This window comes from Myxocyprinus asiaticus, chromosome 13, assembly GCF_019703515.2.
Source record: "Myxocyprinus asiaticus isolate MX2 ecotype Aquarium Trade chromosome 13, UBuf_Myxa_2, whole genome shotgun sequence".
Lineage (NCBI taxonomy): Eukaryota > Metazoa > Chordata > Actinopteri > Cypriniformes > Catostomidae > Myxocyprinus > Myxocyprinus asiaticus.
The window spans coordinates 44,459,895-44,473,577 of record NC_059356.1 but is presented as its reverse complement, the minus strand read 5'-3'; the positions used below and the strand labels follow the sequence as shown (position 1 = coordinate 44,473,577).

General features: G+C 36.9%; 1 protein-coding gene across 2 annotated transcripts in view; it reads right to left on the bottom strand.

Annotated features, from left to right (window-relative positions):
* LOC127450259 (Na(+)/H(+) exchange regulatory cofactor NHE-RF2-like) overlaps positions 1-9,416 on the bottom strand; it is a 52,094-nt gene extending 42,678 nt beyond the window's left edge. Inside the window, exons 1-3 of one of the 2 annotated variants that reach the window (XM_051714214.1) lie at positions 9,090-9,414; positions 8,566-9,007; positions 1,343-1,570 (exon numbers count right to left, since the gene is read on the bottom strand). In XM_051714214.1, coding sequence (XP_051570174.1) covers positions 1,343-1,570; positions 8,566-8,772 — 435 coding nt within the window. In that variant the 5' untranslated portion in view covers positions 8,773-9,007; positions 9,090-9,414. Of the gene's footprint in view, positions 1-1,342; positions 1,571-8,565 lie in introns of both variants that reach the window. The other variant, XM_051714213.1, reaches the window with a different exon arrangement.
* Positions 9,417-13,683: the final 4,267 nt, after the last annotated feature.

The window sequence follows — 13,683 nt, the reverse complement described above, 5'->3', positions numbered from 1 at the left end:
GCAAAAATGAATACAACACAAAATGGCTGAAAGGTGCGCATTTATGTAAATGTCCACATTGTCTCAATATCCATATGTCCAAAAAATCTAATGCCATTTTTTCCAACCTAACAGGCTTCAAGATGACATCACTCTGAAGTACTGTGCAACATTTCACCTTGATATGTCAAAAGATGACAGAAATACAGTTTACTATTATTTATCGCTAATGCTAAAATAATGCTTTACAAATCCGCTAGTCATTAAACCGATACTTTGATTCAATCACCAGTTCATATGAAGACTCTTGCAATGTTTAATAACAAATTAATGAAATGTTGTGTACGTGTGTGAAGTACATGTCTCTACCATGTACATTTTTACATAATTTGCAGTTTTGAGGAGGAATCCGCATTGCTGCTTGCAGCTTTAATTATTATTATTATTATTTGTAGTATTACAGTGAATATTACATAACTATACAGTAGTGATCTATTTCGTACTTTTTTCCATTAATTCAATTAAGCTTTTATTTTGAAGTGTTCCTGTGTTGTTATGACCAAGGAGCGCTGACGTAATGATGGCAGCTTCCCACTCTGGAAAAGACGGTCGCTACGTGACTCAAAGTGATTATTAAACTGCAAAAGGCTGCTATTTAATTAAATAAATCTGTCGTCGGTATATGACTCACGCAAAAAGTGAATCAGCGCTCTCCCTGCTGTCATTTGCTACAAACAGAGCGCACAATGCTCATTACGATGTTTTCCGTTTATGAGCCAAGGATTTCTAAAAGGTATGAGCACTTTGTGTGTCTATTTCTGCACAACACTGACTCCACATTCACAAGTACTCACATTTAAAGCATTGCACGTGCAAACTATATATTTATATCATCAAATCGCTGCTTTTCCTGTTAAATAATCTCACTAGGACATGATGTGATTTTAATTTGTGCACTGAATGTTAAGGTAATAACATTCATACGTCAGATGGTATCTGCATTTTTATTAGCATTTTAACGAGCACAAGTACATGAGCGTGGTATCGGACCTGATTCCGATACCAGTATCGTACATCACATCCAAACCACGCCTATGATTAGTTTTAACCAATCATCAATTCTTTTTGACGAAAATATCACCAAACTAACACCATAGCAGAACAAAAACGTCATTGAAGTTTTTAGGCAAACTAAATGAAGCCTGTTCGTCCACAAATGATAAATTAGCCTTTATGCAGAAATGCAGTTTTGTTCTGTAGTTACACCAAATGTCAAACACTTTACAAAACAGTTTCTCAGATCCCTAAAAAGTTGGTCAGATGAGTTAAGAATAAGGTTCTAAGTAGGACTGGATCCACTAACCTTCTTTGGAGCTCGTGATGGGGGTTTCCTGATGGGCTTGGATATTTCGGTTCGTTTGGACGTGGATCCATTGCCCTGTTTAATGCTGGAGAGTGAAGGTGAAGGGGTCACTCTGATGGCCATTTCCTCTGTACAGGTGAGATGCAGGCTGCGGAAGTATTCGTCTGTTTCCCGGTCAACCACCAGCAGTCTGGTCTCATGTTCCACAGCTTTGATTCGTTGCACAACCTGAGTGGATAAGAAAGCAAAAACAGGCAACTAAGTTGATGTTTAGTATAAGCGAAACTAGATACCATTTTGACTATATTTACATGGTTTCTCAGCCAAATTACATGCAAAGGGGTACAAACGTCTGAGACCTCTAGTGAAAATGCTTCATTTTTGCATTATTTTCTAATTTAAAACAACATTTTACACAACAAATTATAAAATTGAAAATGTTACGTGAACTGCAGAATTTCTTACCATTTGGTAGCCTATGCACTGTACACCCTAATGTTGTCATTACTGGAAAAATCAAGTTGTCTTAATTAAACATTACTTGAAGTGTCAAGTTTTGGGCTCATAACTCAAATATGTATGTTCCTTGAACTTATTAATCTTAAAAATCTATAGACTTAATAACTCAAATGATTGAGTACAAAATTGAGGCAATTCCTTGTGCTTTATTTATTTATGTTTCCTTGCTCAGAGGGAACTTATGAGGGCATTTAAATAGTTGTTATTAAGAATTCATAGAGTTTTTAGCTATTTTTTTAATTTTATTATTTATGTTGTTTTGTTGCAAATAGTTGTTTCATGTTATGTCACTGTAACGAGTTCACAAGATGGGCAAGGAGGAAGCTGGGACCGGCTTGACACTACAAGTAGACATTCCCCGCAGACACGGCGAACACACAATCACATAGCTTCATTTGTCTCTCTCTCTCTCTCTCTCTGTCTGCTGCTGTCTCCTCTCCCACTGCCCCTCACTGGAACGCGAGACCGATGTGGCGCACAGGTGGAACTCATTCACCACTTATCTTCCCAGCCTCCCAGATGCCACTCGGCCCCGCCCTGCTCGCCACATACCTCCATCGCCAAACTCAGATCGGTGAATTCTCTGGCCGAAAAAAAAGTCCTCAAACTTTGTTTTACAGGTTTAAAGAAAAAAAATCAGATTTTCTTTGTGGTCTCTGACATTCAGACCCCACTATACAAGAAAATGCATACATTACATTTGTGGCAATTACCCAAACAGGGACAATAGCAAGGGATATATGTCAAGTTCTTCTAAGATTATACAGTACCTTAAGTTCCATTATGAACTTGCAATTGCATATATAGTGGCAATGCTGAATAAAAGACTGTTAAACACCAAGATGACTCAAGTCAGCAAGGCTGAATCTTGTTTAGTCTAAAGAGTTGTGATTGGGCTGGTCACAGAAAAACTGTACGCTCAAGCCCTTGAAAGGTTCATGAACTATCATTATGACCTTGATCAAGACACTTGACCTCAGTTTACTCCAAACTGTATTAAGTACTGTAAAAGTGCCAGCTAAGTAAATGTAATCATACTACAACTCTGATGTACTGTATGTTGCATGGTTCTGTGTTGTGACAGCATTCAGGAACTTTCAGTATTTAAAGGAATATTCCGGGTTTAATACAAGTGAAGCTCAATCGACAACATTTTTTTATTTTGACTCGTCCCTCCTTTTCTTTATATAAAAAAAAAAAAAAAAAAAAAAAGCAAAAATCTGGGTTCCATTGAGGCACTTACAATGGAAGTGAATGGGGGGGGGGGGGGGGACTTTTTAACATTAAAGGTGCATTCAGTAATTTGGGGCTAATTTATAAAGTTTTACACATTAACAAATGAATTTGAAAATGAATTTTGTGAAGAGTGATCTGAATGGTGTGCACTCACATGAGATGAAGACTGTACTCATAGTTTTCTATAAAAAGTGTTTTTATTGGGGCCTGGGTAGCTCAGCGAGTATTCACGCTGACTACCACCCCTGGAGTCACAAGTTTGAATCCAGGGTGTTCTGAGTGACTCCAGCCAGGTCTCCTAAGCAACCAAATTGGCCCGGTTGCTAGGGAGGGTAGAGTCACATGGGGTAACCTCCTTGTGGTCACGATTAGTGGTTCTCGCTCTCAGTGGGGTGCGTGGTAAGTTGTTGGATCGCGGAGAGTAGCATGAGTCTCCACATGCTGTGTCTCCGCGGTGTCATGCACAATAAGCCATGTGATAAGATGCGCGGACTGACTGTCTCTGAAGCGGAGGCAACTGAGACTTGTACTCCGCCACCCGGATTGAGGTGAGCAACCGCGCCACCACGAGGACCTACTAAGTAGTGAGAATTGGGCATTCCAAATTGGGAGAAATTATAAAAAATAAATAAAAAATGTTTTTTATTATACATGGTGTGGGTCACCCCCTACAATGTGTTTCGCCATGTTGAAATGACCGCTGTGTTTCACTAAATGTCGAAGAAGAAAATCCTCACGCTCATTGGCTGCCACCTATGTAGATACGCTTGGCTATGCTTAGCGCAGTGTTGTTTGGTGATGCGAAGAGCAAAAAGAACATACTTATTATCGTGCTTTAGAAGCAGAGACAACAGGAGGTTCAGTAGCTGTACTATCGAAGAAGCGAAAAAGGTCCGAAACAAGAATACAGAAAGACTGCCAAAGGCAAAAAACTAGAATAAACATCAGTACGGCATACACAAGGTATGACGGAGAAAAACGTGAGTAGTGATGCCGATGTTGCTTCTTTTTTGTTGTACAGGTAAGACATTATTAATGGTTTAGACCACTCTCTAAAATAACTTTTTAAAATTACGTGTATAGTCAACGTAAGCTCTATGAAACGACACACGTCTTCATTCGTTTAGTAGCTTGGCACAGCGATTGTTGTGGATTTTGAGTAAACCATGACGTTGGCTTACTTGGAAACAAAACGAGTTCTTCAAATACAGTATTTATGGACATGCTAAATTTGAAATTGGAATCTTTCCTTTACCATGACACTCCGTATCACTAGATAATTGAGGTTTATTTCACCCTAAGCAGTTCTCTAATAAAGGTAATAACTTTCTTTAGAAATAACGTGAAATGTATACAGTCTCCATAAATTATTGATCTGAGGGACAATAATAATCTGTTCTTAACTATAGAAGTATGTTCGCTTGAATTTTGATGTTTTTAGGCAAAGCAATGATATTATAGTAGTAATAAATAACTTTAGAAATTGATCCAGATGCAAATGATATTCCAAAGCTGGCGGGGGCAGCAGAGACGATCATGCTGATCCACGTCGATAGATGGCAGTACAGCGTCTAACACCACTGTCACATCGGTACTTAACATACATGAAGAAGAGCTATGCTAACGCTAGCTAGAGAACTACTGAATACCCCTGTAAAATACTGACTTTTTTAAACATTTAGCCAAAAGACATTACACACATATTGTTAAACATGATTTTAGTGTGATAAAATCACTTAATAACCTTTTCTGTGTAATTATAGCCAATTTTACAACTTCCTTGCCATGATGATGTAATGTCAACAAACCCTGAAATGACTGTAAAAATTACAATTTAAACAACTTTAAAGCTCATATAAACAAAAGGACGATTTGAAATACATTTTTGTGGTAATCACCATTATGCCACAAATGCTGTTGATTGAGCTTAACTTGTGTTGAACCCGGAACATTCCTTTAAGTGATGTTATATGATCCTGCTCTAACACCATACATGCCAAAACTTACACATCATCGTTGCCTCTGAAAACAAAGATCTAGTCATATTATCTCAAGCTGTAATGATGTTCAGTAGAACCAGAGGCAGTATTGAGACAGCTGCTGTCAAACCTGCAAGACTCCATCAGTGTCACTATGCAAAGAATTTGTTTGTACATTCAAAAGAACACTTTCATTGTTTCGACGAAATGCAGAAGTTTCAATATGCAAGGCTCTTCATTTTCCATGCAACCAAGCTACATTACAACCTCTAATAAAAGGAGGGCAAATGTTTTTACATTACAGAGATATTTCTACTACTTATACAATGATAACGAGTTTCTATCCTACAATAAAAAATAAAAGGTGAAGACCGATTGAAATTATTCTGTTAAATAGAATTGCCAGTAATTAAACTTCATTAACCCTTAAATGCATACCTTGAGTGTTATGACCCTGGATCTCATTCCAACCTCTGTACCTCAGAGTTGTGCCCACACTTCTTTAGTATTCCTCAACCTTTTACTTATACATAGAGTAACACAAACATACACAATAAGTTAAAATTGCAAAAAATAAGTTGTGCGTATGTTTAGACTCAAAAAGTGCCTGAAAACATACATATGTGTAGCTTATGTGTTTTGTGCAGCTCAATATCTGTTTAAAAGGCAGTTGTGTCTCATTATATTTCAGTGTGAAAGTGATGAATCCTGTTCTAGATTTGTCACCTCACCTCTTTGATATATGAAAAATAAAACATCCAAATAAATCAGAATGTATTCTATTGTGTTATTGTATAATAGTCTTGAAAATGCATTGACATTTTACACTATCTGGGCATTTTGCAGTTCCATTAGGGAAATACGTACAAAGTCTCTAAAGACTTGAGTATGTAATAATGTTTGGTGAAACACCCATGCATTTAATTGTTAATAAGTAATTAACAAACATTATATATTAGTATAATGTTATATCAGTGGTTGGCATACATTCAATTCAAATATGAAAATGTTTTAATCAAAGTTTTATAAAAATCTCTAATAAACTAATGATATCTGCTAGCCATTTTACAATCTCAGAATGTTTGGTATTGTTTTTATGATAGATCACACTGTACATTGCAGGTACATATTACAGTGTAATTACACAAGCACTGAATTGTGAATTATTTAAAAAGAATTAAAAATATATATATATATATTATTTGATCCCATTAGGATCAGTTCCACCTTATGAAGTTCCATTAGGAACACTGAACACATTCATTCAGGATTTTATGCCTAGGAATATCACATCAAAGATTATTCCAGCCGGCAAAACGTAGAAGGCGGCACGTAAAAGTGAGTTTACAAAAATGTAGTTATAGTAACATTCAGTCAATGAGGCCAGTATGCATTATTCAATATATGAACAGCAATAATATATGCATAATTAAATGTGTCACCAAAAATATAAGTGTTAAGAATTGCCTTTAACCCTTAATTGCATGGGTGTTTCCCCAAACATTATTACCTTGGGTCTTTAGCTACCCGGCACGTACATCTATCACGAATGGATCTAAAAAATGCCCAGATAGTGTGAAAAGAAAATCAATGTAATATAATAGTAATTTTTTAGAATATAGTACTTATTTATCTTGTAATAAACAAAGAATTGTATATCCTGTGATAGTAAATGTCACGTCAGTCTTATGTTTTCTCCTTGGACTCTTATTTTGAGATGTTGTTTTTGCAATTTTGCTAAAAAAAAAAATGTACACTATTCAGAAGAGAAATTTGAGAAATACTAATTAGGTGTGGGAATCACTCAAACAAATAAATACAAAATGGATGAGGTACAAAAGGTACGAATTCAGTGCTCTGATCCTTCCAGTTCTGCCACCGAATTGAACACATTTTATGCATGTTTTATTAATACAGACTTAGAAGACCAATGGACCCATCTGAACCCTCCTGCTTTTCCGCTCATAACAGTTGAAGAAGGAACTGTGGCAAATGTTTTGTCTCATATCAAGCCCCACAAGGCACCAGGGTCTAATGGAATACAAGGCAAAGCACTGAATGAATGTGCAGTTCAGCTGAAGGGTGTGCTGGCACAACATTTTCAGCTACTCAACTCCAGCTTTGTCCCTCAGGCCTGGAAGGAAACCACCATCATTTCCCTCCCTAAAAAGTCACATGCCAAAGAGCCAAAAGACTACAGACCTGTGGCACTGACAACTGTGCTTTGCAAGTGTATGGAGAGAGTGGTCAGCCAGCAGCTCTCCCAGGCAGTGGAGGGCAATCTTGATCCACTAAGGCGCGGCGTTGAGGATGCAAGCCTTACCCTACTGGACAAAGCTGCAAAGCACCTGGACTTGCCACACTCCTGCATTAGGATTTTATGTATGGATTTTTCCTCTGCTTTTAACACAGTGAACACTTTTAAAGCATCTGGAGGACATGCAAGTGAATCAAACCCTGATTTTATGGATTAAAAGTTTGTTTTACATGATCGACCACAACATACTAGTAAATGGTTTTAAATCAGAGAACGTGGTATTAAATTCTGGACTCCCACAGGGCTGTGTTTTATCTCCAATCCTCTTCCATTTACACCAACGAAATAACCTGCAACCGTAACAATCTGGCACTCATCAGATATGCAGCCGATGTGACACTGGTGGGGTGTGTGAAGGATAGTCAGACATTGGACAGTTATGTTAACTTTGTGCACTACCTCACCGCCTGGACTGAGGAAAACTCCTTGGAGATAAATAACAGCAAAACAAAAGAACTGTGCTGTGGTGCTGATAATGATCACCCACTTTTTAAACCAATCGAGTTTAAGGGAGAGGTTGTTGAGCAGGTGGACTCTTTTAAATACCCTGGCACAGAGATGGATCCCCACCTCTCCTTTGCCAAGCATGCAGAGACAGTTTTTAAAAAGGCCCAACAACGCCTAGGACTTCTTCGAAGGCTGCAGAGTTTTAATATCTGCAAGGACATTTTAACAGTTGTGTGCATATCACTCTGTTGAATCTGTGCTCACCTTCAGTATTTCATCCTGGTTTAATCCCCATTCTATCCTGGCTTTCAAGGATTACAAATCAGGCAAGATAATAGGCGCACAGCAAGCACCTCTTTCAGAATTGGACTCATGGGCAGTTAAAAGGAAAGCCTCTATTGGATTAATGGATCATTCACACCCCCTCCATGACTCATTTCCACTACTCCCATCTGGGATGTACATGGCACCTTTGGTAAGGGGCGAAATGGGAAGAGAAATCGGCCCTGGATTTGAAATTAATACCGTCCCAAAAGTGGGGGTTGGTTGGTGCATCGGCGCCGTTGTGCGGCCGGCCCACAGGGAAAAGTCCCGGTTCTCCCCATGGCCAGTCCGCCCCTGCCTTTGGTGAAAAAGAACATATACAGGAAGACTACTTTACGTAAAAGCATGTATTAGGTTATTAACATGTAATGTGTGAAATGTGCACTGTAGTGATGGTGTACCTGATGGTGCGTCTCTCTCTCCACGTTCTCGCCGTTCACCTCCACCACACGGTCACCCGCGCGCAGTCCAGACGCTTCGGCCGGGGACGCGCGCTCCACTTTCCGAATGCACTGGCCGCTCTTTCCTTTCTCTCCGTGCAGATGAAACCCGTATCCATTCTCCCCTTTCTTCATTACACACAGCCGAGGCTTCAAATCGCTCGCCATGGTATTTGCACCTCCTTTTGCGGTCACATCCAAACTTATAATGGAATCCGAATGTGATATGTTTGCGCGCAAAAATTAAAACCTACGAAAAATGCATCAGCTGCAAAGGTTTACAAGCATGCATCGCTGTTCTCGCGCATAATAATCCGCAGTGTGTTTGCAATAATGTATATTAAGTGTGCATGCAATTTTCCAAATGCATGCGCGTGCTACACAGTTAGACAAAATAACAGATCTGTTACAACAACAACAACAACAACCGATTAGTGTCCAAATGCGTTTGCAAGATAAACGCTTCAGCAGTGTGAATGAACTACCTGTAAATGCTTATGAGATGTATCCAGAACTCCTATGTGAGGCTTCTGCCCGCTGAAAGAGAAAACGCAACTGGTGCTGCTGCTGCTGTCCAGCCCACAGCTGACTGAGAGAAACTGCGAGTTGTGGAATAAGACCGCCCATTAACCGCTACAATAGAAATGCAGAGAAAAGTTGCGAATGGGAGCGTTGGCAGCAATGCTTTGGCTCCATTGTAACTTTAAAGAATGAATGCATTGCTTATTATATGATGTACTGTATACTATAACATAGTTCACTTCAGCACCATGTCATTAGTGGAACAGAGAACACAGCTGACCAGAAGAGAGAGAGAGAAAGTGTTTGGTGTTTACACTACAGTCTCATGTGCAACTTCGCACAAAATATAAATAAATGATGTGAACCCACACATGGAGCAAGCACGCACTCAGGACAACCGCAGGCTGAGTGTGTTGTCATCTAGTGGCACAAAAGGGAACTGGAGCATTCTAGAGAGCAGCAGGTCACATGAGCAACAGGAGCATACTTGTACTATTTCTCCAACATGACGTTTTTTCGAAAGCAGGTTAAGCATGCAGTGTTTTGAATCTGGTTAGAATGTAATGCCATGAAAGAGACTGAATTAATCTGTAAAACCATCCATCTTTCTATCTATCCATCTATTTATGCATCCATCCATCATCCATTCATCCATCTATTAATCTATGTGAATCTATCCATCCATCCATCCATCCATCTATCTGTCTGACTGTCTATCTGTCTTTTTATTTCTACCTATCCATCCATCCATCCATCTTTTTTCTTTCCATCCATCCATCAGTCTTTTTTCTATCTATCCATCCATCTGTCTATCTTTTTCTATTTATCCATCCATCCATCTTTTTTCTTTCTATCCATCCATCCATCCATCTATCTTTTTTCTTTCCATCCATCCATCAGTCTTTTTTCTATCTATCCATCCATCTGTCTATCTTTTTCTATTTATCCATCCATCCATCTTTTTTCTTTCTACCTATCCATCCATCCATCAGTCTTTTTATCTATCTTTTTTCTATCTATAATCCATCCATCTGTCTTTTAATATAAATATATGTCTTTTTTCTTTCTATCCATCCATCAGTCTTTCTATCTATCTATCTTTTTCCTTCTATCATCCATCAGTCTTTTTTCTATCTATCCATCCATTCATCCGTCTTTTTTCTTTCTATCCATCCATCAGTCTATCTATCTTTTTCCTTCTATCCATCCATCAGTCTTTTTTCTATCTATCCATCCATCCATCTGTCTTTTTTCTTTCTATCCATCCATCAGTCTATCTATCTTTTTCCTTCTATCCATCCATCAGTCTTTTTTCTATCTATCCATCCATCCGTCTTTTTTCTTTCTATCCATCCATCAGTCTATCTTTTTCCTTCTATCCATCCATCAGTCTTTTTTCTATCTATCCATCCATCCATCTGTCTTTTTTCTTTCTATCCATCCATCAGTCTATCTATCTTTTTCCTTCTATCCATCCATCAGTCTTTTTTCTATCTATCCATCCATCCATCTGTCTTTTTTCTTTCTATCCATCCATCAGTCTTTCTATCTATCCATCCATCCATCTATCTGTCTGACTGTCTATCTGTCCTTTTCTTTCTACCTATCCATCCATCCATCTTTTTTCTTTCCATCCATCCATCTGTCTATCTTTTTTCTTTCTATCCATCCATCAGTCTTTTTATATAAATATATCTCTTTTTTCTATCCATCCATCAGTCTTTCTATCTATCCATCCATCCATCTATCTGTCTGTCTATCTGTCTTTTTCTTTCTACCTATCCATCCATCCGTTTATCTTTTTTCTATCCATCCATCCATCCGTCTTTTTTCTTTCTACCTATCCATCCATCCATCAGTCTTTTTATCTATCTTTTTCTATCTATAATCCATCCATCTGTCTTTTTATATAAATATATCTGTCTTTTTTCTTTCTATCCATCATCCGTCAGTCTTTCTATCTATCTTTTCCTTCTATCCATCCATCAGTCTTTTTTCTATCTATCCATCCATCCATCCGTCTTTTTTCTTTCTATCCATCCATCAGTCTTTTTATATAAATATATCTGTCTTTTTTCTTTCTATCCATCCATCCATCTATCTGTCTGTCTGACTGACTGTCTGTCTTTTTCTTTCTACCTATCCATCCATCCATCCGTCTTTTTTCTTTCTACCTATCCATCCATCCATCAGTCTTTTTATCTTTTTTCTATCTATAATCCATCCATCTTTTTATATAAATATATCTGTCTTTTTTCTATCCATCCATCAGTCTTTCTATCTATCATTTATTTATGCATCCATCCATCATCCATTCACCCATCTATTAATCTATGTGAATCTATCCATCCATCCATCCATCTATCTGTCTGACTGTCTATCTGTCTTTTTCTTTCTACCTATCCATCCATCCATCTTTTTTCTTTCCATCCATCCGTCTTTTTTCTATCCATCCATCTTTTTCTTACTACCTATCCATCCATCAGTCTTTCTATTTTTCTTTCTATCATCCATGTCTATCCATCATCCGTCTGTCTTTCTATCTATAATCCATCCATCTGTCTTTTTATATCTATATATATCTGTCTTTTTCTATCCATCCATCCATCCATCCATCTTTTTATATCTGTCTTTTTCTTTCTATCATCCATCAGTCTTTCTATCTATTTTCTTTCTATCTATAATCCATCCGTCTTTTTCTATCAGTCTCTTTTCTATCCATCAATCAGTCTTTTTTCTATCTAATCTATCCATCCATCCATGAATTCATCCTTGAATCTATTTGAATCTGTTAATCTATGAATACATCCATTATCTGTTTATCCATCTATGAATCTCTTTATCTGAATCTATAAATCTATGTATCAATCCATCTACGAATCCATCCTTGCATCTATCTCTTTCTATCTGAATCTATAAATCCGTCTATGAATCCATCCATCCTTGAATATATCAGAATCTATCGATTTGAATCGATGAATCCATCTATGAATCTATCCATCTTTGAATCTATCTGAATATATTAAACGATGAATCTATCTGAATCCAATGATTTTTTTAAAATCTGAATCTATGAATCTATTGATGAATCTATCTTTTCTATCTGAATCTATCCATCTATGAATTTATTTACGTGAATCTATGTATCCATCCATCAGAAGACCTGGAAATTCTTATTAGCAGTGATTTCTATCTCTTTAACTCATTATATTGGACGGTCAAAAGTTCAAATAGGCGATTTTTCAAAATTGAATTAAAAAGCAAATAAAACTCTCAGATGATAACTGAATGCCTCACTGAAGTGAACATGCATGTATAGAGGTCATGTGACAATTTAGCATTCTAAAGTTTAAAACATTTCACTGCATAATGCCCACTAGCATTTAAAAGTAGTATGGAATGCAGTAAGAGTAAACTGCACAGTATGTAGTACACAACATTATATGTCATGTAATGCAAATTACATGAAAATGTACTTAATTGCATGAATATAATGTAACAGACTTATTTTTTTAATAAAGTAGACCCATAATATAGACTAAATATATATATTATATATATATATTATTTTGGGGTGAAATATGACCTGTGCAAGTTTTTACAGGTCTCCTGAGTCATTCCTTTAGTAGTGATAAAAGTTTAAAAACAACAATCCCATCCTATAAAATATCTGTACACAAAATTAGATTAAATGCAAATAGTTTCTCAGATGATAACTGAACATCTTACTGAATTTAAAATGCAATGTAGAGGCCATGTGACAATTTAGCATGCTTACATTTGAAACATTTATCATTACATGCTGCATACCATACTTCTTTTCAAAAACAGTGGGCATTAAGTGTTCACTACACAGTATGGAGTACACTAGTATTTCATTCTGAAAACAGCTATTGTTTTCAAAGATCTAGTCACCCTGAACACACAATTGTGACAGTACTCGTGAACTTTTGCTAAAATTATAAACTGATGATGAAATGTTTTCTCTTAGCTTTACCAACCTAAATAACAATTGTCAATGCTGACATAACTAAATAAAACTGCATTAGCAAAAAGCTGAATGATGGCATTCTGTAATAGTGTTATTTTAATAAATTATTTTAATCCATGAGTGAAAGTGTTTAAAAACAGAGTTGCATTCAGCTGGTCATGTGATCATAACACGGCTGCCCCCTTGAGTGGACCCTCTCCATGTAGAATAAAACAGATTTTATAAAGCTAACTGATATGACTGTCTTTATTTATGTGAGTGCTCATGATTTTTACATAAGTTTAAAAATGACACTTCATTTTGAGAGTAGAACATTTATGAGGAAATAATTTTTAAATAATTTTTTTTTTTTTTTGAAAGTAGCCACATTCAAAAAATAAAAATAAAGTTTCTACTTAAGATTTCACATTTAAGTGTTTTAAAATAATTGTTTATTAAAATAATAGTTCACCAAAAAATGAAAATTCTCTCATTTACTCACCCTCATGCTCATGATGTGTATGACTTTCTATCTTCTGAACACAAATGAAGATTTTTAGAAGAATATCTCAGCTCTGTAGGTCAGT